Source organism: Rhea pennata, chromosome 13 (assembly GCF_028389875.1).
Source record: "Rhea pennata isolate bPtePen1 chromosome 13, bPtePen1.pri, whole genome shotgun sequence".
Taxonomy (NCBI): Eukaryota; Metazoa; Chordata; class Aves; order Rheiformes; family Rheidae; genus Rhea; species Rhea pennata.
Window position 1 is genome coordinate 2,732,641 of NC_084675.1, and position 25,144 is coordinate 2,757,784.

At 41.2% G+C, this 25,144-nt stretch overlaps 1 protein-coding gene and 1 non-coding gene across 6 annotated transcripts in view; both read right to left on the reverse strand.

The window, feature by feature from the left end:
• CNOT1 (CCR4-NOT transcription complex subunit 1) overlaps positions 1 to 25,144 on the reverse strand; it is a 63,275-nt gene that overhangs the window by 2,937 nt on the left and 35,194 nt on the right. For 4 of the 5 annotated variants that reach the window (XM_062586127.1, XM_062586125.1, XM_062586126.1 and 1 more), the window contains exons 22-46: positions 24,378 to 24,456; positions 22,773 to 23,003; positions 21,302 to 21,442; positions 20,262 to 20,441; positions 19,078 to 19,194; positions 18,570 to 18,680; positions 17,918 to 17,995; positions 17,418 to 17,595; positions 16,787 to 16,917; positions 15,909 to 16,205; positions 14,321 to 14,461; positions 14,126 to 14,230; positions 13,362 to 13,481; positions 12,571 to 12,762; positions 11,201 to 11,343; positions 10,510 to 10,618; positions 10,240 to 10,409; positions 9,205 to 9,436; positions 6,292 to 6,540; positions 5,518 to 5,681; positions 5,122 to 5,239; positions 4,549 to 4,650; positions 4,032 to 4,205; positions 3,278 to 3,427; positions 2,019 to 2,199 (exon numbers count right to left, since the gene is read on the reverse strand). In XM_062586127.1, the coding sequence (XP_062442111.1) occupies positions 2,019 to 2,199; positions 3,278 to 3,427; positions 4,032 to 4,205; positions 4,549 to 4,650; positions 5,122 to 5,239; positions 5,518 to 5,681; positions 6,292 to 6,540; positions 9,205 to 9,436; positions 10,240 to 10,409; positions 10,510 to 10,618; positions 11,201 to 11,343; positions 12,571 to 12,762; positions 13,362 to 13,481; positions 14,126 to 14,230; positions 14,321 to 14,461; positions 15,909 to 16,205; positions 16,787 to 16,917; positions 17,418 to 17,595; positions 17,918 to 17,995; positions 18,570 to 18,680; positions 19,078 to 19,194; positions 20,262 to 20,441; positions 21,302 to 21,442; positions 22,773 to 23,003; positions 24,378 to 24,456 (3,893 nt within the window). Of the gene's footprint in view, positions 1 to 2,018; positions 2,200 to 3,277; positions 3,428 to 4,031; positions 4,206 to 4,548; positions 4,651 to 5,121; positions 5,240 to 5,517; positions 5,682 to 6,291; positions 6,541 to 9,204; positions 9,437 to 10,239; positions 10,410 to 10,509; positions 10,619 to 11,200; positions 11,344 to 12,570; positions 12,763 to 13,361; positions 13,482 to 14,125; positions 14,231 to 14,320; positions 14,462 to 15,908; positions 16,206 to 16,786; positions 16,918 to 17,417; positions 17,596 to 17,917; positions 17,996 to 18,569; positions 18,681 to 19,077; positions 19,195 to 20,261; positions 20,442 to 21,301; positions 21,443 to 22,772; positions 23,004 to 24,377; positions 24,457 to 25,144 lie in introns of those variants that run through there. The other variant, XR_009959759.1, reaches the window with a different exon arrangement.
• On the reverse strand, positions 19,633 to 19,770 carry LOC134146475 (small nucleolar RNA SNORA46). The gene has a single exon (XR_009959854.1). It is a non-coding gene; the product is annotated as a small nucleolar RNA SNORA46 (small nucleolar RNA).

A 25,144-nucleotide genomic window follows, 5' to 3' on the forward strand; every position in this document is an offset into this window, starting at 1 on the left:
ATCACTCTCACAGTGAGGAAATTCCTCCTCATATTCAGGTGGAACTTCCTGTGGTTCAATTTGTGCCCGTTGCCTCTACTCCTTTTGCATGGGACAACTGAAAAGAGTTTGTCCCCATCCCCTTGACACCCTCCCTTCACGTACTTATACACATTGATTAAATCTGCCCTCAGTCTTCTCTCCCCGAGGCTAAACAGGCCCAGCTCTCGCAGACGTTCCTCAGACGGCAGATGCTCCAGCCCTCTGATCATCCTCGTAGCCCTGCGCTGGACTCTCTCCAGTAGCTCCATGTCTCTTGTCCTGGGGAGCCCAGAACCGAACACAGTACTCGAGAAGAGGCCTCACCAGGGCTGAGGAGAGGGGCAGGATCACCTCCCTCCACCTGCTGGCAACCCTCTTCCTAATGCACCCCAGGAGACCATTGGCCTTCTTGGCCACAAGGGCACATTTCTGGCTCATGGTCAGCTTGTCATCCACCAGCATTCCCAGGTCCTTCCCTGCAGAGCTGCTCTCCACAAGCTCAGCCCCCAGCCTGTACTGGGGCATGGTGTAATTCCTCCCTAGGTGCAGGACTCTGCACTTGCCCTTGCTCAGCCTCAGGAGGGTCCTCTCTGCCCAGCTCTCCAGCCTGGCCAGGTCTCTCTGGATGGCAGCACAGCCTTCAGGTGTGTCAGCCACTGCTCCCAGCTTGGGATCATCAGCAAACTTGCTGAGGAGGCACTCTGTCCCCTCATCCAGGTCCTTGATGAAGAAGCTGAACAGGATGGGACCCAGCACTGACCCCTGGGGGACGCCACTAGGCACAGGCCTCCAACTAGACTCCACGCCACTAAGCACAACCCTCTGAGCTCTGCCTTTCAGCCAGCTCTCAAGCCACTGTCCACTCATCTAACCCACACTTCCTGAGCTCATCTAGGAGCATGTTACGGGAGACAGTGTCAAAAGCCTTGCTCAAGTCAAGGGACACAACATCCACTGCTCTCCCCTCATCTACCCAGCCAGTCACTCCATCAGAGAAGGCTATCAGATGGCTTAACCAGGATTTCCCCTTGGTGAATCCATGCTGAATACTCCTGATCACCCTCTCTTCTTCCATATGCTCATATGCTTGGAGATGACATCCACAATGAGCTGTTCCATCCCCTTTCCAGGGATGGAGGTGAGGCTGACCGGCCTCTAGTTGCCTGGGTCCTCCTTCTTGCCCTTTTGGAAGACTGCAGTGACATTGGCTTTCTTCCAGTCCTCAGGCACCTCTCCAGTTCTCCATGATCTTTCAAAGATGATGGAGAGCGGCCTGGCAACAACATCTGCCAGCTCCCTCAGCACCCGTGGGTGCATCCCATCAGGGCCCATGGATTTGTGGATGTCAGGTTTGCCCAGAAGTTCTCTAATCCTACCCTCAGCAACCAAAGGAAAGGCTTCCTTTCGCCACGCTCCCTCCCTTGTCTGGATGCTCTGGGATTCTTGAGGGCTGCCCTTAGCAGCGAGGACAGAAGCAAAGGCGGCATTCCGTAATTCTGCCTTCTCTGGAGCCTTCGCCACCAGGGCCCCCGCCCCATTCAGTAGCAGGCCCACATTTTCCCCAGTCTTCCTCTTGCTGCTCATGTACTTGAAGAAGCCCTTCTTGTTGTCCTTGACATCCCTTGCCAGACTCAATTCCAACTGGCCCTTAGCCTTCCTCGTCGCATCGCTCCACACTCTGGCAGCATTCTTATAATGCTCCCAAGTAGCCTGGCCCCTCTTCCACGTTCTGTGAACTTTCCTCTTCTGTTGGAGTTTTGCCAGGAGCTCCTTGTTCATCTGTGCTGGTCTCTGGCCCCCTTTGCTGGACTTCCTTCTCCTTCGGATACACAGCTCTTGAGCTTGGAGGAAGTGGTACCTGAATACTAGCCAGCTCATTACTTACTATGGCTTCACTAATAGCTACACAGAACTTACCTCCTGTGCTTCTCATAGCTCAAAATGACAATCTGCTATTAAATGAGAAACTACATATGCTAGAAGTGTTTCCAGCTCACCTTCAGTGTCCAGATCTACAGCCAAATTCTGGAAGATGTCCATGTGAGCTGAGTGGGTGATGGTGCTCATGGAGGGGGTACTGCCTTTGTTGTGAATGTGTGCAATAGCTTGAGTACCTACATAGAGCACCAGTGCATTGATCAGCTGGATGTTGTAGCGGTTGCCAGGTTCATTTGATACCTAACAGGAAAAACAGAAGCAGCATTAATATTCTATATTCATTCAGCAATCTAAAGTGCAGATTTGTAGAACAGAGCATTCAGATTTCTTCCTGATTATGCAGAAGGCAAAACACTTGGTCCACAAGTTCAATTTGGCATTTGCCATTTTGTAATGCTGTGGGTATATATCCAAAGGTATTAGCAAAGTATTGCAAGACCTAACAATTTCTGCACTCCTCACTGAAAGCAATCAGGTCAAAGCATCTGAGTTCACCAGTGGTACCACAGGCTGGTTGAAAAAACACACTACCTGTGTGAATGACTAATTGTAAATTATTTTCCTGAGTAAATCCAACTTCAATCCTGAATACTAAATACATGCAGTTGACCAATAATTCTGAACTGAGCTTTAGCTTCCTCCCCACCCCTGCCTTGGAGGATCAGCATGTAGATACATAGGTTGCAAGAAATAGCACCTATAAATTCACTTGGAAATAAAATTTAATCAGATTCTGAAAAAATGCAGTCAAATACAGTAAGGCATGTTGAGTTCCAGATACATCCTAGGTAAACAGTGCTAGAGTTGCATGATGGAAGCCACAGATAGTTCATCCCCCCTCAGTCGTAGGGGACAGAAAAGTGAGCTTGATACCATCAGCTCTGACTACAGTCTTCTCTACTTAAGGTCTGCAAAGTTGTGCACTGAAAGAAGACATACACAGAAGTGGCATAAAGATTTAGGTAACCTTGTATTTTCACTGCAAGATTCAGCAGCTCTGGGTCAGCCCTTAAGGCAACTTGTAGGTAAAACCTGCTGCTTTTAAATCAGAACACTTCAATGTTGACCAAAGTCAACATTCCCTCACGCTCCTCCTACAGCTAGATGAAACTACTTAGCACAGAGACTTAGTGCCCAGCTAGATCCTGGGAGAAGAAATACTCAGAGAAAGGTATATTTTCAGAGGCTTTTCTACCATCTAGAACATGTACTTAGTATGCACCAACACACTTCCCACAAGAAAGGAGTGTGACTTGGCTGATAAGATAATTGGTCTCAGATTATTTGTATTCAGCATCCTCAGGAACCAGCCACTCACCTGTAGGTTGCTGCGTAAATCAGACAAGAAAGTGACTGGAGAACGGGTTTTGAGATAGGAATCCAAGTCTTTCTTGAACTGAGGTGGCATCACTCCAGTGAAATTGGTAAGTATCCGTGGAGCAATATTAATCTCACTCAGCATGTCCACCTGTCAAGAGAAAACCCAGTCAACTAAACAGTAAGTAATCTGTGATCTTAAAAAAGGAGCAAAGCGCAAAAGTCAATCTGTAAGCAATATTACATCAGCTATTGCCGTTGACAGCTTTTTCCTACTAGCAATAGATAACTAGATCTTTCTCAGGTTTCAGAATAAACTGTTCTCTTCCTTTACATGCAAACTGTGATAGATGAGCACTTCTCAAAAGAACTGAGGGTAGAGGCTAAGGAAATCAAGGAGGAAGGCCATGGGGGAGTTCAGTTACCATCTCTAAATCTAAACTCACCACAGTTTGGCAGTTTTTACAAAGAACAAACATTTGCACAAGTCGAGAACAGCCTTCTTCAGGCTCAACAAGAGCTAACTGACTTCACTTCTGTCACCCCTCACAGTTCATGCAATCAAGAGATACCAGACAATATTAAAGCAGCATGAGAAAGTTGGCCCTGCAGCAGTCATCTCACAATTACAACACTGGTATATGGTCAAGAATTTAGTCTGGTAATATTTACACTTCTCAAAGTCTCTCCCCAGTATGTAAGAGGCTGGCTTCAGAATGGTCAATCTCCTATCATCAGTCTCGCAGAAGTCCTACCTTCAGATTGGGAGTGAAAGGGTCTGGAAGCCTCATGTTCCGTGGGAAGGCACTCAGGATAAGGTTCCTTAGTTGAATACAGTTGGGGGGGATCACATCACAGAACCCATAGTGGTAGTCACAAAGAAATTCTGGGAAATCATGCAACAAGACCAGCAACACTCGCAGGGTGCCCTGTAAAAGAAAAAGCAGTGGTTGTAATAAAGATGCTCCTAACTGTTCCTGTTGAAACTGTAAAAGAACTTGCAAAGATATCCTTCCCTGTCACATGATTAAGACTACCTTACTAGATCAATTTCTTCCTGTTAAGAGTCCATGTCTGTCCCACAGACTTGCATTTTATTCTAACATACAGAAATACACCATAAAAGAACAGTGAATCACATTTCACTACCAGAACAAGTTTTGCCACTTCAATTCACCTCTACTTTCAGAAAAGTTCTGCTGGAAATAAATATGAAGTCATGTGCTTTTTTTTTTGTTGTTGTTTTTTTTTGTTTTTTGTTTTTTGTTTTACCTTGTAAAGAATTTGCATAGGTTTGGTGAGTTCCACATTTCTAAGAAAAGGAGCCAAGTACTTGAAAAGATCAATCAATAACTGGGCATACATAGGCCAACCCTGTCAAAAAGAAAAACAGCAGGTGAACAATGTGTAAGGAAGAGCAGTTGTCTTAAGTTCAAAGCCATCACTAAAGTGGTCTTCATCTGAATCTGTATCCAAAGCAAGTTCTACTGCTAGCTCTAGGAGTGATTGCAGCACAGCTTCATTTTCAAGGGCTTCAGTTTCACATCATATGCTATAGGTGATTTCAGAACATCAAGCATGCCATACTGAGATGGCGTTAATTCAGTCTGGACTACAGCTCTAACTTTGACAAAGGCATGTTTATTAATTTCCAGTCACCCCATCTTCAACAATTTGACAAAAAGACTCTCCTCCATGCAGTTAAGTTACGGTGAATATGGAAGGCAACACAAACAGAATAGCCATGCTACTAGTGCACTTCAAGAGATGTGAAACAGCATCACACTAGATAAGCACCCATCTGCGTGAGCTGTTTAATTTAGGAAAGATAAACTGCAGCCACACCTTCTGCTGTGGTGTATGTGCCAGCATTCTTGCAATAAATATCCGATGGGAGATCAGTTCCAGCCAGGCATAAACAAAACCTGGAGCTTTTGTAGGCCTCAGGATGTGAAATGTGTTACTGAAAGAAAAGTTAGAGCAAGTTAAAAGTGCACAGCAATAGGACTGCTTTTCATAATACTGAAGGAAAACATACACTGCCCGAGAAGCAAGGCATTTTAGCATCTTGGTTTTACCAGTGATCTTCCTTAATACAAGCAAGTGGACACTCTACATTAGAAACAGTTATTCCAAACGTGATTAAGCCACCATGAACAAACAGTCAGATAGCTTTTAGATGCAAATCCCTGACCCTCTCAGGAAAGGATAAGCATGGCAGGGTCAACCTCAAATACATACCAGAAGGCTGTGAGTGTCTGAAAGTTGATAGTCTCCAGCACATGCTCAGGAGCATTTAATTCCAGCAGCAACATGATGAAAATGCGATGGTAAGGAAGCTGTTGAAATTCACTCTGCCGGACATCATGGTCCTGCAGAAGAACTCCCACCACAATACCAAGAACCTGAAGAAATTAACACGTTTCAATACACTTTTCAGGGTAACAGCAAGAATTACTTTGCAAGTCAGACCACAGGTAATGTTTTAGCCACCAAAAAGAAATTAGCAGCTTCTAGTAAGAACTGGAAGTTCTGCCAGCTGGAAAATAATTGGTTGCATAAACTAATATTCTATTCTACACCAGCAACCCCCCAACCACTATACTTTGTTCTCCCTGTCCTACAGACCACAGTCACAACCAAGTGAGCAGCGTTGGAGGGTCTTAGTTTTTAGGCTTATGGCTGGGTGCTACCTAAGGGTATAGGCTCTTACAAAAATCAAGGCAGACACCACAGAAATTAGCCTTCAGCACACCTCCTCACAGGTTAAAATATCAGCTGTTCTTCATTTCAAGGCACAAACTAGAGAACTAGTTTCTAGCGTTTGACATGAAATCTTTATAAGCAAGAAAGTCACCTGACATTCTACTCACTTCCTGTTCAATGACCAATCTGTTCAAGTCCTTACACAGTATTTTAGCTGTAGCCTGCGTTAAGGTTTACATTTCACATATATAAACAGAAATACACCCAATTACGCACTTTAAATACAATGAGTACAGAAAAGGTCCCAACCTTGTTCAGGAGGTTGATCTTTGTAACTGTGTTGGTTGCCTCCCCAGAGTGCTTCACCAGCAGTGCAATAAGTCGCACAAAGGCATCCAGATTGTGGTAGCACTTGGCTCGGATCATAGTGGGGTTGGCAGCAGGGTTATGCTGTTGCTCAGCCTGAGCACGATAGCTAATTTCAACACACATTTCAGTGCAAAGACGAAAAAATCGAGTGATCAGGTCATCTGTCTTCAGGATTCCTTGCTGGTGCATCTATCAGGGAAAGGAAAAACCCTCAGAACTACAAATATGAAAAGCTCATTTTACAGCTTACTTCAAACACTTTACAAAGCATCCACTTTACCTGGCAGAATTAACTTTTACCACTCAAAAGAGACAGGGGTAACAAACCATCTCTGCTACAAGTACTTGACCTTGCACAAAGGAAAGCAAGAGCAAATTTGTCAGGCCTTTAGGAGCTCTCACAAGGCACACAAGTTCTTGGGAAGGGCAGAGTTCAGCTACCAACTCAGTAACGGTCTTTGCTTACTTTAGAAAGTTGGTTTGCAAATCATCTTGGTAGCACCTTTTGTAGAAGCAAGATACATTAGGGCAGTAAATTCTCCTCATAGGACGATAGTGGGCAAACAAAGCCTGAGCTTTCTGGGAAGGCAGCTTTTTGTTGTTGTTTTTTGTTAGTTTTTAACAAACATCAAAAATGAAACCTCATTTTATATATTTATATAATTATATATTACCACAATATTAAAGCTATCAAATTGAATCTAAAGCTACACTGCAGGAAGTCTCTTGCTTTTGGATAAAGAATTTTACTTCATAATTCCTGCTGCATAAACATGAAGCTACATAAATAGCATCATTGACTTTCAAAAAGCTTCTGGTATTTCTGGAATAGCTTTTAAAAAGGAGAAGCCATGTATCTGCCTTTTAAGTAATATGCTCCTCCTTGTCCTAAGGAATTACTGGAAAGGAAGCAACTCTTCTGAATGAAAGCAGTCAAAATTAAGGTCATTCTAAGTCCAGTATTAAAATCTTTTTTAATGCACAAATTAAAAAATGCTCCTTGAAAAAAAAAAACACACTCACATCTGTAGCCTGGAAGGAAAAAAGTTATATACATATAAATATACACACACACACACACTTATTTCATATATTTCAGTTACTTCAAATTTGATCAAGTACCTACAAGGTAAGCAAACAAATTTGACACAGTCAAGTAGTGCAAAGGGCAGTCAGCATTATGAGAACACCATACTAAAGTATACTGTATGAGCATACTTCAAGGTACAAAATCAAGAGTGAGATCACACAAAGTATGAATCAATAAGGCTAAAGCCTTTTTAAAAAAGGCTTCAGCTTAACACAAGACCCATAAACTCATTCCAAAAGGGTAAAACAAAGATGCTATGCACTGTAAGTCAGACAAACAGAAAGGTGGCTACAAGCCAGCACACAAGTTAGATGAAAATCTGTGCATCAGAACCACACAGAAGCTGGCAACAATTCTTCTCCAGCTCAGAAAAATCCTTGTTCTTGAGAAGCTACAGTAAGATGAAGGCTTACTGCCATCACCACGCTGACGAGGTGAATCATGCTGTAGTTTACAGCTAACGGGGATCTTCCATTAGGGAACACAGACAACAGTGGCCAGTTAGTGTTTCAGGAGAATGAGCTCTGCAAGCTAACCCCTCTATGCCTGTCAGGGTTCAGAGCCAGGCCAGCAATTAAAGAGCTGATACAGTAGAGGTTAGCATGGCCACATGGTTCTTGGGAGCAGCTGACAAGCACAGCCGCAACTAATCTTCTGTATCATTGTCTGTAGTTAAAATAAGGAGTACAGAAAGTCCATACAGCACCTCTGGCAATATCTGTCAACAAGAGCTTCCCTTATCCATTCATCTGTGCAAAACAAGAGGAGTATAAAGAAAGGTAACTTTAATAGAGGCTTCTAACTACCACTACCTCTTCAGTAGTAGCTTACAAAACAAAAATAAATAAAAAGTTTCCCCATCGAGGCTCTCCAGCTTTTTCTGGCACAAGTTTCCACTGCAGTGAGGCATTCAGTGTTATTTGGACTTGATAGCTTGAACTGCTTTTGGGAGGCAGCTGCAAGCTCTGTAGCATTCCTCCTGTATTAGTGCTGAATTTGAAAGAGAGCATCACGCAGACAGATCAAACTGGGGGCATCCTTGCAGTCAAGGAACTGATACGAATACAGTTTCAACAAGATGACTGCAAATACTATATAAAGAGTCAGTAACCAGGCTCAGTTACCCAGTGCATTTCCTTTCTCAGTCACACCTGAATGGCAGACACATGCTGTTCATTACATCTGTTAAAGCATCCAGGAGTGAAATGTTAGGGTAATCTGGCTGTTTGAATTCAGACTTCAGCTAATTAAGTTTGATGTTTTCCTCACTCAGTAGTGGTTCCAATTAAAAAAGGAAAAAAAAAAAAAAAAAAAAAAAAGCATCCACTCTTCATGTAGTGTGAAACAATTCATCTGCATCTCTACCTACTGGCAATTTACTTGTGCAGGCTGTCAGAGCTTTCACTGTTATTGACAACGAGTAACAAAAGCCAAGCTTCATTAAACAGACCTTGTCAGAACTATTCTCAGTAACTACCTCAACTAAAGTTCTTTTCCCTCCAGATTTATACTAAAAATCAGAGCCTGAACTGACAGCTTTTTGCTACAGTAGTTGAAGCAGCATGTTATTTGCTGAAGGGTACAGCTTTCTATAGAGCTCTTCACTGCCAACAAAGTAAGAGAAAGTTTTAACAGGCAACCATCATATACCTGAAAAAACGTGAAAAGGATGTCTAACACTAGTTACAACACTGCTTTAAAATGGAGGGCATCACACCCTACTTATGTTGAATAAAAAGCACCTTTCTTTCCAAAAGCTCTACCTGTCCAACAAACGCAGAGAAAGCTTTGGTACTGTCACGGCCTGCTGCAGCTGAATGGTACAGGTTCACCCATTCCCTCAGTAGATATTCTGCCTTCTCCCTCAGACCTGGTGGGTCATCATACTCAGAGGCTTGGGATATTCCTGAATGCATCATGAAATTGGGACCTCCATGAGCACGATCAATCATGGCTTCATAGTTTGATCGGACCACTTCCATCAACTGGGGTAATCTAATGCAACAGACCAGAGACAGTTGGGTTAGAACAGGAATACAGCAAAGACAGTCCATCCACATCACCTGCTGAGAACATGGTCTTAGTTTTGGGACCTCTCACTAGCAGTTGGTGGTGATGACAGCAGCTACTGCCACCAACCTGCTGCTGGCAGCTCTCACAGGAGACACATTAGTTCTCCAAGCTCCAATCTATGTCTCTCAGGCCTAACAGTAATTGCTTCTCAATACCCTCAAGCCCCACAGGTATTTCCAGATGTTGTGGCAATATTTACTGCCCAATTTACTGCTGGTGGACCCACAAACCATGTGGGATTGGTAGATACCCGCTTTCTAGACTCTAAACAGGAAACTGTCTAAAGCAATAGGCAGAATTATTTGATCGATTAATTTGCATTGGCAAACCCAAGTAACATATATATTTAAAATTTAAAGAGATAAGAATATTGCCTAAATTTGAGATAAATCAGGAATTCAGGCAGTTTCTCACAGTACCGTGGCAATTTTGGGGCACAGTGCATGAGAGGTTTTTCTGCTCAAGCACTCTGTTTAAAATCATGCTGCAGCTGCCTCTAAGTAAACTCATCTGTGCAATGCACACTATTTGACATAAACCCAAAGCAACTACATTAGAGTGACATCAGAACAAGAGAACAGTTTTAGCTAACACAGGACTGCAGCCCTACAGGAAGCTTAAAGCTGCACATTACACATAGTCTCACATCATCCAGTCATAAATCATTTCAAATCATAATTGCTCCTATCAAACAAGTACTCCATTGCACAGCATTTTAATCTCACCCTTCCGGAGCATTTCCTCTGGAGTGAGCATTAATCCTCATGAGTGTCTCAATGGTGTGAAACAGATCTGCCTCTGTTACGTGGGCAACACTTCTCTCATCCACCAGAAGAATCTTTACTAACTGCATGGCAAATGCCACTGCCATGTAGTTCAGGCCATTCTCCATTGACTGCGAATATAAGAGGCAATCAAGGTTATGAAATTCAAGTATAAATCCTATGCTCAACCGAATACAACCTTTCTCCTCAAAAAGAGTAAGTTCTCTTTACCTGAGCCAAATGAAGATCATACTGCTGCATGTTAACAAGGTGATTACGGATTAGCAACTCCACTGCTTCCACATTGTACTTGTATTCATCTCTGCATTCAATCAGGCACCTAGAAGAATCGGACTTTTTCCATATGTACTTAAACTTAGCTACACATTTTAAGGGAAATAACTCAAGTTTAACGCTTCAAAAACTGTACAACTGCTCCAAAGGCAGCTTCTTCTGGAGCTTTCTCTAAGGTAATGCTAGAGCTTCAAAACAGTCACCCGCCTCAACATTTGCTGCCCCGCACTACTGGTCACAACAGCCCTTCAAGAGTGTCAGTTTATTCAGAGTAAGAAGCTTCTCTTCCAAGGATGAAGCAGTATATCCGTCTAGTTAAAGCACCAGGGTTTCTGCTGCAGACAGGTCATATCACTTAAGTTTGTGAGAGCAAGCAGAGAGATCCTCTATAAAATGAGAAAGAGCATTTTTAACGCTTCATTCCATGAAAGCTTCCTATCGCATTCCAGGATGGAGTGGCATTATCAGTGTCTAATTACTTTTAACAAAAAACATTATTTTCGACCTGCCCAAATTAAATGATGCAGCAGTGCAAAAATACTAACAAGGTAAGTGATATTAGAATAACACAGTAATTCACAATGGATGAGGGAAGCCTCATCAGTGTATCTGCTGCCTTATAACTGACCTAGTAATTTGTTTGTTACACCATGGAGATCCATATGCACGACCATCCTGCAGAGCCTTCAGCACAAGTAGATGACACTCACGATAGCGAAGCAGGAGATCAGCATCTGCCCCACTCGTGGCATCCAGTAAGCCCTCAACAGCCTAGAATAGATGCAACCTATTAGCAGAGGAAAAAACAAGTCCTCTTCCAAATCCTCCTCAAACCAAGTCATAAAAGCAGTTATCACCAGAAGGCTTGGCAGTCATGCCAAAACAAAAACTCCCTTCCCCTCCCCCCCCAAAACAGTTTGGTCACCATGCTGTCCCCGTTGGTAAGCTTACATGAGGTTTTTCTAGTTACTATGGCACCTAGGTATTCACTGTACATAGCTGTCTTAGCATGAAGAAGCCTACAATCTCTCTAGAGCACACTGGTTTTATATATATATGTACACCAAGTAGCATGAAAGCCTGGAATATTTTGTGCTGTAGCTTCTGTAAGTCAATGACTTTAAGAGCAACTCTACATACAGCTCAAAAAACACAGAAAAGATTAATAAAACATGTCAGAGGTCAGCTTTCAAATTCTTTAGACGAAGATCAGCAGCAATCATGGTTTAAGATGCGTCTATGCTAGTCTGTAGTAAACGGAAGAGTTTTCTACAGAGGCAGCACAATGTGCCTAGTCAAGTCCTAGTCAGGAGTAAATCTTACAGTAGTTACTTGCACTATCAGTTAAGAACAGAGATCCTTCCCTGAAGTAGTTTCCAGCTTTCAGTTACTTTTGTCTGTCATTGTTCTTAACCCTAGTATAGGCAGTTCAGTGCCTTTCTACCGCTTCCCAAACATTTCCCCTGATCTCAGTCTCTCACTTTGTTCTGCACTACTACACAGGCATTTATGCTAGCTCAAGTCTCAGAGCTCACTGTAACACTCCCCATCTGTATCCTAACTGGCACACTCATACATCAGTTATTGCAAAACAAGAGTTTGCCACTAGAAATCCAGTACTATGCTCAATATCATCCATCCCCTTACAAGTGCAATTTAAATGTTTTGCTTAGCCTCAAAACATTCCAAAACCAGAAACTACTCGAGTGCAACAGCTCTACTTGCCCCACAGAAACCTACACTGCAGTGCATCCCAGCATTCTGTACCTGTTCCTTCCCCTCAGCTGGGCCAGAGCCTGTACAATGATAAGTGAACAACACCGCCCTCTTCCCATTTTATTCACTGAATTTCAAAAGGCAGGAGGTGTTCAACGTTCACGACGCAGATTCCACAGGATGAAGATATACAGTCACCACTAAGACAATTCACAAGTCAGAAAAGTAGTAAAGAGTAAATTCTAGATAAACTGTAACAAGAAAAGAGTTGTTAACACTCACCTTCTGCAGCAGTCCAAGCGCAGCAATAGCATCACGTGAGTTACGAGCCACTACCACAGCCTCCAAGAGGCTGCGCAAAGCTTGAGCTTGAGGATTCATGGCCAGGGTATGTGGAATGGACTGCAGGTGCTGCTCCAGTTCTGTCATACATTTATCATAGATCTGTGCTACATCATCTGTAGCCCAGGCTTGCTATTTAACAGAAAGTGGAAGTGAGTGACTTTTGCATGGACTGTATTTGTGAAACTTGAATACCGAGTGACCTTAACTGCGCCAGGACTGACAGCATAAGAATAGAGTCTTCTGCACTATTGTTGTCCATTTATGTGGGCAACACAGAAATATTATGAGCAAAACAGTTGTAGAAATAAACAGTAGTCCTCAAACCCAGTACATAGACAAGGACCTGTTCATTATCTCAAAAATCAGTGTGTGCCATCCACAACCTCCCCCCCCAAAGTAACCTGAAAGTTATATGCTTCACTGCTACTAAAAGATCACGTGTAGTAATTTTAGCTGGCACATCCAACCTCAGTTTAAGAAAAACAAGAAAAAGAAAACATATATACAAAAGAACTTCCCCCTTCCCAACACTGGGCAGACTGGATGTAAGAGAACACCTTTATAGTGCCATCAGTTTCTCTTAAGACTAATGCGTCTTTCAATCTGTATTCCCAACCACAACAAATGCCTAATTCTTACTTGCCTTTTTGCTAAAAGAGGCAAGTTCTGCAACTTTCACCAAAAGGGCTTATAGTATTCTTGCGTCAATCTAGTTCAGAAATCTATACCTTCATAGGCTGAGCCAAGAATCCCGTAGGCTGAGTTAAATCATTGGTAGGCAAGAAGCCAGGAACATTGCGAGCAAACTCTTCGTAAACAGCCAGCTGTTTCGGATCCACACCTCCAACCTTTACAAGAAAGAAGGGGTTGGGGGAAAGACATTAAGCTCATTGCTAAGCACTGTGGCAGCAGGGAGTGAAGGTTTGTGTAGCAGGTAGCTACACAAACTTAAATAGATTCTAAAAACAGTTTTAAACAGAGCAGTCTAGATGTCAACAAATAGGATTCTACTCCTCTGTACCAAAGTCTTATTTTTCCTGCCAGACCTCCTTAAACAGGAAGATTTGGCCATACAACTGCAACTCACATTGCCAGAACTGAACTGAATTCAAACTTCATGCTTCTCTGATGCATGTGAGAAGTACTCTGCTGAGAGTACAGGCATGCTCTTTAAAGGGAACAAAATACAAAGGAGAAGACAAAACAAACTAGTAACCTTCTTTCAGTGGAAAGAACACAGAACAAAAAAAAAAAAAAAAAAAAAAGGATTTCTTCTTCAAGGAGGAATCTTCTTGAGAAGAGTGATTTGAACACTCATTTTGGAAACAAGACTTTAATGTTTCTGCTTGTAATCAAGCTAAGAGCAGTGACATTGTCGAACGTGAAATATAAAATGTAAGATTACTCGGCTAAAACTGTGCCATCAATTCTTCATTATCAGGAGGGGGAAGAAAAACAACATCAGAATATAAAACTCAGGTAATATTCTCACCTTTAACCTGATCTGCTCTGGCATCCGTTCTGCTTGGTAAGTTAACACAACAGGGTCACAGTACCGACGACCCTCTTGTCTAGCATGTTTTCTGAGCTCAAATTCCTGGAAAACATCACATTAAATTTTGACACTGAGCCAGCATGTATACAAGAGCAGATAAAGTTTTTGGAAAGACAGCAGCCCCATACTTACAGTTGCTAGCCTCTTATCCATTTCAGGGCCTGCCTTTTCCACAGCTGTCTTCTGAATAAAGCAGCATGCAAGCTCACAGTTATCCTGAGCTAACTGGGCAGCTGCTTGCTCCATCATGTCCCTCTGTTGTGGCGAGGCTGCCTATTGAAAACAGGATTAATCAAAGGAAGCTATAAATTTTCACTGGATACTATCTTAAGATTTGCATCACCACCAGTATAACACCAGCATTAGAAAGGAATGGTCTTAGGAATGCACTCACTTCACATGGAACATACAATAATAAATTGAATATTGCAAAGCTTTCAGTCAAGCACATAGACAAGACTATACTGAATACTTCCATCAAGGAACTAAAAAAAGCATAAAGCTCCCCCTCTTCTTCACCAACCTTCAGGCCATAGAAATAAGGAAACCCTGCTTTGGACTGATGCATATGCAACAGGTGCTAATGCAGGAAAAGCAAGCCTTATATCATGGCCTAAAAGCTTTTCATTTCCTAGGCTGTAATCACAAGATATGAGGGTGCATCATTAGCAACGCAGATCAGCAGTCCTAAGCATTTTTCAAGTGGCTTCCCATTCTGATACAGATTTTTCATTGTCTTCTCAGTCTGCTTTAATAGAACACTGAACAGATGGATTGATCTTGCAAGGGTGCAAAGCAGTAACTCTCATTGGAAACTGAAAGCAGAGGTGCCCAATACTCCCTCCATACCTTTAAATCGTTTATACTCGAGTGAGTCACCATGCAAGAGTGCCACTCCACTGCAAAGTGACTTTTGCATGGTCACTCCCCATCAGATGGGAAAATACTGATATGCCCTTAAAGAGGAGGTAAACAGTCCTTTAACTTTTTTTCTTTTTAATAGCCTTGAAAGAATATTTGTCTTTAACTTTCCAGGATCCTTATGCGCTCGTCTGTAGCATGCAATTCATGCACCTGCTGACACCGATGGCAAGCACAGCTAGCTTTCTGGAGAGCAAGCTGCTGTTCCAGCCAGCAGTGCATGAACTGCGTTCCATTTAGCCAAGAGGGGAAAGCCACCACACTTCAACTCAAACATTGCTTAAGAGACCCAGGAAAATCCTATAAAAAGCCAATGAATTAACAAACAGTGCAGAACAGTCTCAGCTATACATCTGCTAACAGGACAAGTATATAAAATTATTTGCCTGAAGCATACATGCATACCAGGATCAATTCAATCCTCTCTACTCAAACTTTTCTACCTCAAAACCCACAAAAATATAAATACTTCAAGCCTTTCCTGATGTGATCAAACTGAACTGCACACTTCAGGTAAAGAGCTGATCAGAAAAAACAGAGGCACTCAAGAAGTCTGTGTACAGCGTTATATGATCCAGTTTAACGTCTTAAGACTATTTGACACAAGCTGTTATTTCACCAGGTTTTTCTACTTAATTCCACAAGTCATACAACTTTCATCCACCAAATTAATCTCCACACTAGTTAAGCCACATAATATTAATCAGGAAGTCTACAGCACAGAACACCCATTTACTAATGCTAGATATCTACTGCCCCATAATGTGGAAAATAAGCTTTATAACAATGCGACTCTTACCCTCAGTGCAGTAGCAAAACTATTCTTCAAGTTAGTAGCTATGCTCATTAGCAAAGGTTCCCTGCAGGTAATCATGGCCATCCCAGCAGTCAGATTCCGCATCATATGATGTGCTGCTACACGCATCCGTGACTCTTCCGAATCCAGAGCAAAGTCCTTCCTGACTATCTGTTCACAAGTAGTCATGGCAATCTTAATGGACCGATCTACCACCGGATGGACCAGCTCTTGCACTGCTCGCTCTATGGCCTGCCGCACACACTGCTTCAACTGGGGGTGTGCCTGAAACAGTGGAATCTGGAGGAGAATTAGGAAAGTCAAGTCAGAAAAGAAAATAAACTATAAACCCATTTGCCCTAGGTATTCACATTTTCCAAAGAACTAAGTGTACTGCCACAGCTTATACATTGTGCCACATTCCAGTGTTTCACAATGCAGCTTAGTATACTGTCTATTTGATAATTCTGAGACTGGGGACATCCTACTAGTTTCTTCAAATGCCTGAGCTGAGCACAATCCAAAAACTGAGTTTACAGCTAAGCTGACTGGTCAAAATAAGCAAGGAAGCTTATTCTAAGCTGAAGTCTTGATGTCCTGAACTGACACATATTGTCAGAAAAAAACTAGATGCTAACTTGTATGTCACAGTGCAAGATCATCTGACCATATGAGAGAGCTTGCTAACTAATGTAACTACTGCTAACCCCATAAAGTTCTCCACCTGACTGTTAGCACTCATCCTCCCCATTAAGTTTGGGAGCTGGCTCTCCAAGAAACTTCAACCTCAACTCGCAGGATGCTGCTCCCACCACCTGAAATCTGTGACAATGCTGGTGGCAAGAATTCCTTTAGCAAACCAAATTAACTCTAAAACTTACCGTTGGATTTAGGGTAATATGCGGAGCCAACCCTCCTAAGGAGTAGACATTGATGTCGTGGTAACTGTACTGAGGCTGTGGAGGAACAGTGGCCGTACATGTGGTGCTGGTAGCCGGAGTTGTAGAAGCAGCTATAGAACATAAAACATGCATATTGAACTATAACTGAATAGCAAGTGATAATAAAAGTCTATATTTCCCATGTAAATCAACAAATGGTTAAGAAAAAGTTTTGCAGTTTGACTGTAAAGCCCCTAAACTCATCAAGCAATTTTTGTTTTGCACTTCCCTTTGTAACGAAGTACCTTCACTATATTCTAGCATAGACAAACCAGTGCTGTTTCTTATACGACGGTTTAAATCCTGATGTTTCATTAGCTGTCCATTCTGCTACTCTCCCTATTAAGGAGTAGTCACAAGCAGTACATGCAGAATTAGTTCTCTGGATGGCTTCTTTTCCCTTCCCACCTCCAAAGTTTGTGTGTCACCTTCTACTGCAAAACTAGAAATATTCAAGCATTAAACACTTACAGAAGGATATATTACTTCATATTCTTCCTTTGAAATAGCATGATCTATCTTACTAGCATTTGTATAGTGTGCTTCTGGGCTCAATTTGAGGAGTACTTACTAGTTGTTGTGATGGGTGGTAGCTCCTCTGGCTGTTTCACATCCTTCTTTGGAGCAGAGAGCTGCTCATCTAGATTTTTCAATCGATCTTTATCTTTCAGGAGACTTCCAGGTTTCAGCTCATTGATATCTAGTGCAAGATTCTTGCAGAGCACCTCGATCTCAAACTTCAGATTCAACTGCACAATTCCAGTTTAGGTTGCATCACAAGGAAAGAAAAAAGATTTTCAACATTTACTGACTACTCAATCCCCAAGCTTCCCATTCTACTCCCATGCCTTCTAGAGACCACTAGCAACAATTATCCCACACATGGACTTCACAGGAGCAGGGTTTCATCTAAGTTCTACCAAAACAAGCAATGCTTAATCCTCGCCATGCTAAAGTAGTGAAACCAAAAATGCAGTCCTACACAACATCTTTCTTCACTGGTATGTGAAGAAAACCTCATGCTCAGTAAGTGCAGAGGGGGAAAAAAAGGAAAAAAAAAAGAAACTTTACTTTTAGATCATGTTCTTGATGCAGCTCAGCTAAAACATTCATAATGGCCATTGTCCAGGGGTTTGGAGGCCTGAACACCTAAAAGAAAGAAAAAAAAAGCAGCATTACAGAAACTTCTTGAACAGTTAACTTACAACCAGGAGGTTGTGAAACATGAACAGCAATGTGTATGCACAGCCATGAAAAAGTAAAGTTTGCATAGCAGTAGTTAGGACTGAATTTAGCATTCTGTTTCAACAGAATTATATCAAGTGAATCGCAGGACCGGAACACTGAGTTAGAGGCACAATGAACTATTCCTCCCAACAGATCCATTGTTTTATGCCAAACAGAACTGATAAGACAGCTGATCAGGGACAAAAGGTACAAATTAAAGAATAAATTGATCCTAGAACCCCTTTCATGGCACCCTTCCATTTCTCTATAGAGTTCAGGGATATCATACACCAACATCATCTGTTTAGACTGCAAACACAAACAAGTCAGGTACTTTCCCTCAAATCAGAACTCCTTCACTTTTGAGCCTCTATATCCCTTTTATTTTCCCCCTTGGAAATTAAATCAGTTAACTTTACAGAGAAAGCTAATTCATTTTTGCAATTTACTTTGCCACTCGAACAGTAACTGTGTCAGCATATCTGTAGTCACTTACCACACTCCTGACACTGGATTCTAAGACTTTGGCAACAAATGGCACTACATAAAGCAATTCCTGCTGTCCCTTAACATATGCTTCCAGAAGCAGTGATTTCACATCCAAATCCTGAAAAACACCATCAACAATTGAAAAGCGGATGAAGGCAGAGAAAACAGCATGAACATTGCAAAAATTCCGTTTTTTTTTTTTTTTTTTTTTGGACTTAATAGCAAGGTTGAATCAAGGCAGACCTTGAATTTTAAATTGCTAAGTAGCAGGGCTTTTTTGAATAAAGATTTACAGATACACATTTCTGCATGCAATTAATTCAATTAGTTTAGCAAGAACTTAACTACTGACTTTTCTGATAAAAAAAGGTTATCAAGAAGTCTTAGATAACCATCTCTGGAATTGTTTTCTGAACTTGGCAAAGAATGAGACCAAGGCGGCAATAGAATTTCCTGAATAGCCCTCTACAACCCAATAGCTTGTGCCAAACAATCTGAACAAAACAGAAGCTCACCGTGTGCAAGATGGGCTTATTTTTAGCCAATGTAATCATTCCCAGCCAGTGACCAAGGTTCTTTAACAAGGAACGGTCTGAAAAGTTGGCTGCAGCTTTATCTGATGTCAGTAGCACCTAATAGAAGAAGCAATTCAAGCAACAACTAGAAAATAATCATACACTCAAAGACAAATCAAAGAGCTAATCCGACTTTAAGACAGCAGATACTGTTTTAGAGCACTAAGTTTGAGCTTCAGTCATATTACAGAGATAATCACACCAGCCTTCATTTCAAAACAGCATCTCTGTAGGTCTACCCTGTAATGATTTCAAAATTCCTTTCAAGAGGAACAAAAAGAGGGTTATGCTTTTCCAGACCTTACCAGTTACTCTATGACAGGATTACTACAACTACTTTTTGCATAGCATAACTTGTGAATTCTAGGCAACAGGTAGACAATCCTTCCTCTTAATGCCTCAATACAAACCTGAAGGCTATAACCTGCATTCCTCAGAAAACTATTTAATTCTTACTTCAGGACTTTTAATCACACCACAGCATTCTGCTGTTAGTTCTGTTCCTTTGCTTCGGAGTAGCATCAGCTGAACAGACCAAGGTCAGCAGTGCTCCAAAGAGCCAGGAAATTCTTTTGCACTACAGCGTAACCCATGGTGGCAAGAAATTCCACCAACAGGTTTAAAAATAGTGCTTGCATGACAATCTGAGTTAACCCACTCATCTCTTCTAGGCTATCACTTCTCCCTCCTCCTCACCTTCATATAATCTCAGTTCTCTGATGAATTTTATTAGTTTTTTCCCCTGTTTACATCCTCACTTTTTAAAGCCCCCCTTTCCTCCAATTGTTCTTCAGCCAAACATTAGGTTTTCCTATCTTTGTTTTCCCCATACCCAGGCTGTAATTTCAAAGCCTCACACAAATTTAGAGTCCGCCTATAGGGACCACGTCTGCATTTGATGCTTTATAATCAGTCAGTCAGAAAAACTCCTATGCACATTCATGACTGAAAACAAGAATCCTGGTATTCATACAGGTGGCCTGTAAGTTTAATTGTAAGCAAATATTTTAAAGATGGTCCGTATTTGAAGGTCAGGAACACAGTAAGCAAATGGCCTAAGGAGAACAACAGAACTTTAAATAAGCTTCAAAATAGAATAAACATTAGAAGCTTGCACTACACACCTTGATATTTCTGTAGGTTTCATTCAGAACCATTTTATTAAACTCCGGATTCTTAAGAGTGTCAAGGAAGTTGGAATATAAGCTGTGAAAGTTTGGCTCAATACTGACTCTTTTCATGACAAGATACTGCGATACCCAAGGCATGAACTCTTCTTTCACTGTTTCCTTCAGCTCCTCAACCTGTCCTCACACAAGAGGAAAGCACCAAAGTTAGGAGATCATCACAAACTTCCAAGGTCAGCTCTGTCCAACATATAGCCACATTTAATCAACAGCTTTTAGCAAAGTTTTTCATTTTCTTAAAAAATGAAATCAGTAGCTTTGAAATCAGTATCATTCATTATATCTAAGAACTAGGTCAACCAGCAAAGACTTAATCATAAAATGAGTGAGGTACAAAGATTTACTTCTCCCCAACTTCTCAGCTTTGGTGAGCATCTGATGTTAAAGCTATCTGTCCATAAGACAGACAGCAAAAGCAGCAACAGCACCACAGATTTGATTTGTATTAGTTCAAAAAACAAACAAAAAAACAAAACACCTTTCACATTTCAAGCTGAAATTCAGGGGAATCCACCAGCTTACCCCTGCAATATCATATGATATCTAGTCTGCTTATGACGTGAATATTTGTTCAGATCAACTTTTATTAATGTTTTCCAGTCCCTTCTCATGACAATGGCATCAGAAAGGACTACCCAGCAATTATTTCAGCCACCTACCAGAAGAACTTTCCTGAAAACAAAGCCTTCAGATTTAAACACTTAACTTTGGTTCAAAGGATTTGGCTATAGGAAAAAAGGAAACCTGTAAGAAAAAGCCAGAAAAATAGCTACCATTTCATCTGGCTCTCCTTTCCCTGAAAAGGGATATATCCAAAGAAGTTCAAGCAGCAGGTAAACCACCATTTCCTTAAAATGTGCTTTTCTTAAAACTTTTTGTAAAGCTGAAGTTTTTGTAGAAACACCATCACCTCTGACTTTATAATGGACTTCCAAAAAAAAATAAAACCAATTTTATTAACATTCTTTCATACTTGCCTTTTGTGTCATATTTGACTGAGACAGATTATTGAAGATGAAAGCAATTTTTTCCTGAACATTCTCTGGAGGTTCCACAATTCTCTCAGTTTGATCTGTTGCTACTAACAGCGTATCAATGTTAGTAGTATTAATGGAAGGCTGCAGCAAGAATAACAAGTTAAGAATGGACCACAGGAAGAGGCAATATCAAAACAAATTTTTGTTCCATTTTGTCAAGTTAAAAAAAAAAAGAGAGCCGTTTCAGGTCACATCTACTGTCCGATATATTTTTAGCATCACCCTAATCATGCTAAGTGATTTTACTCTACAAATGGGGATCAATATTCAGCAGCAGAAAGCTGCTCTACCAAAAAAAATCTTTAAGATTTCCATTCATATGTAGTAAGTGTTCTGCAATGGCACCCATTATGGCTAACAGCTTGCATACACTGCTAGCATGGGAGAAGTCACAGTACAACAGTAAATCTCCAGGAACACTTGAGTATTAAACTAGGAATAAGAAAATCCCACTACTGGATCTGTGAGAAAGCAGGCCAACCACTAGTCACAGGAATACAACCTGTGTTCTTATGGCTGAAGTTCTGAACCCAAAGGATTTAGCGCTTGGTATGCTGCAATTAGGGGGAAAGAGTTTTATATATCAATCATGACTTCCATTGAAAATCAGGCAATGTAAACTTCCCACAATAAGAACTACTTACTCAATATAATGAGGAGTGTAAGAATTTTTAATGGCTACACCGTAAACTGTCCCTAAAAGGTAGTTTAAGGGAATTTTGGCTACCAATTTGAGGAGTTTCTTTTAGTAGAAAACTATACAGGAGGTTCTGTGAAGCAGACAAAACTTCACAGCGTATCAGTCATCCTGCAGTAAAGCTCCATACATCCTCAGCATACATGCAGGACTACTCTTCCTCCCAAAACAAAGTATTAAGAGTTTACTATGAGGTAACCAACTGTACCCATGTACTTTCTGCACTGTAGCCATACCATCAATCTGCCAACTGTGCAGTAACTCAGACTAGAGTTACGTTTACATAAGCGACTACAGACTAGGTAAAGTTAATGCTGTTAAAACTGCTAGGTCAACTACGATTTAAGAATGTGTAGTCCAAGGTCTCAAGCTCCAAGAATAAAAATTGCCAACGAATTCAAGAGTCCCATTACAAGTCATTAGGAAAAACTATGATTTTGTAATTGTCTTGAGAATTAAACCCTCAATAAACAAATGCCTATTTGACTCCATAGTAATTGTATAGTTTCCCAATTAAAAAGCCTTTGCAATAAAAAAGGTTGGTCAGATTTAAGGTTATATGCTTTGGATATAAAATACAGACCAAAAGGATCAGTGTTTGAAAATATGCAATACAGAAATTCAGTAGGGTTCTGCCTCTGGGTATTCAATCCAGATCAGCAATTTAGCACCTCCGTATCTCCAACAAGGGCACTGGTGTCACAAACTGCTTACCGGCACATCTTTCTTGAAGCTGACTCCAGTTGGACGAGTGATCGTAATGGTTTTTGCAACAGTAGTGGTGGTTGAGGTGGTTACTATAGTGCTGACTTGGCCAGCAAGAGGAGCTTTTGCTGGAACTTGGGCCTGGGCTTGAGCCTGGGCAAGTGCAATACTTCCAGGGGTGGTGATTGAACCCTGCATCTTCACAGGAGGATCTCTGGACTGCTGTCCGTATTCTATGTACTGAAGTAAGGTAAACAAGCACACACAGAAATTCACATACAACAGAAGAACTATGAGCTGGGTTACAGCATTAAAAGTATAAAAGTTTACTGACAGTCTCTAAAATGCTTAATCACCACTGTTCACAGAATCAGCAAACAGCTGAACTCCCTTATAAAGCACATCTTGACACTGTTTACTTCCCTTCTTACTGGAAAGGGGCCCTAGGCATGACATCAGCCTAATGAGGTCAGAGGTAAAGTGTCACAAGGCTTGACATCATTAAGAAAACTTTTTCTTTTAGAGCACTACCCAGTAATCCCCACCCTGCAAGTCTAGGAAAACAAAGCTGAAGAGGAGAGAGGGTGTCAAAGAAACACATTAGCGTCAAGAGATCTGCTACAAAGCAGGTAAGAAGTCTTCCCCAAGGACTCCTTCAACAGCATAAAAATGGTAAAGTATGAAGTTCACAATGAATATGCAGAAGACTGTTCCGAATTGTCCAACTTCAGATTTCTTACATCTTCCAAAATAACTCCACAGTAAAGAGTTTCTTCCCCATTGCAGTACATTTACTCAGAAATTTATAATACATCAGACAAAGCATACCAGTAAAAAGCCTAAGTCTGACACCTATAAGTTAAATAGAGACTGCTACTGAACTAACAGCTTTGCTGACTACACAACCTCTTCCTACCTTCACGCCAGAGCTGATCAAATTTTATTTTTGCCTGTTTGGACTATGATCTCAAGCTCTGCCACTGGGATCACTGTTTTGGGGTGAGCTTTTGTTTTTGTTTGTTTATTTTTAAAGCAATTCTACCACAGAAAGCACCTTTAAGATGGACACAATATGATCAACATTGCTTTTACTGTCTGGCCTACAGAATGTTTCCATTACTCTGATCAGACATTCAATTCAGGAAGGAGTTCTTCTGACTCTTATCTGGGTATTTAAGCGAGTCTGAGTAACAAGACCCATACAGCTGAACATCTTTTATTTTACAAGAAAATCCAAAGTCCTTACGGGACTGGAATGCTAGCCTGGGGAAGCACTTCAAAATCTTTGCATACAGCCACATGTCCTGGTGGATGAAGCAATTTGTTCAGGCATCTATTTCAATACAAAGAATCCAGACAGGCTTACAGAAATAGAAGTTATATTTCTATAATATATAGCAGTTAATCCTCCCCTCCCCACTAACCACATGCCAAAACCTTTAAGAAGCATCTGAATCTTAATTGCTCATAAGGGCCTATTTTGTCTCTGTGTGGATGTGCACTGTATAAAATTACAACAGCTCAGACTATTGACTATTCTTCCAGTAGAAAGTAACAGTATGCTCAAGAATATTTAACATTATAGAAAGTTAGTGCTAATATGAAGACACTCACCTCCTGTAAGTGATGAGGGAACTGTATAAAGTGACTAATAGAAGCCAAGTGCTGACAATACTGGGGATAGTCCTTCAATCTGTCAACAGACAAAGTACACATTAATCAAAAGCACAAGCAGTGATCAAAAACAGTAATATGGAGCAATACAAATATGACACTAGTACATCACACCCATATCAGAGTTGCTTCTGGACTATTTACAGTAGCTGTGCTACAAACAGTATTTTCCACAAAGCAGTTTCTGTGGCAAAACACATCTAAAACTGATTTAGCAGCACAATACAAGGTTATTTATTCACAACAACCCATCTCGGTCTATACTTCTGACCAAGCACATAACTGCATTTGTATGCAGTGCTTTCAGTAAGATTACTAAGTTATTTGAAGTGCAGCTCAGCGTATTTTAAACAGCAGATGAGAACAGCCCCTAATTTCCAAGACAGAAGCTTCCCCTATGCCCGCTGATTATAATTCTACTTATGAATGCTAAACATTATCACTCGTTTTGAGAGCAAGATCTTTAGGCCCCACTTAAAGCAGGTCTAAAAAAAGGAATAAGGTGGTTAATACTCAATATGTCAGTCTTCAGTGTGTTTATTCATTTTGTTAGGCTAAGTTCACAACGGGATACCTAGTTCTAAACTGTTGAAAGCAACAGCTTTTATTACAGCTAAAATACTGTGGGGCAGCTGAACTATAAAAGGAGAACAACAGACGATAACACGTTCCTTGCTTTTGATGCTTAGGTCCACACATTTCCAGTC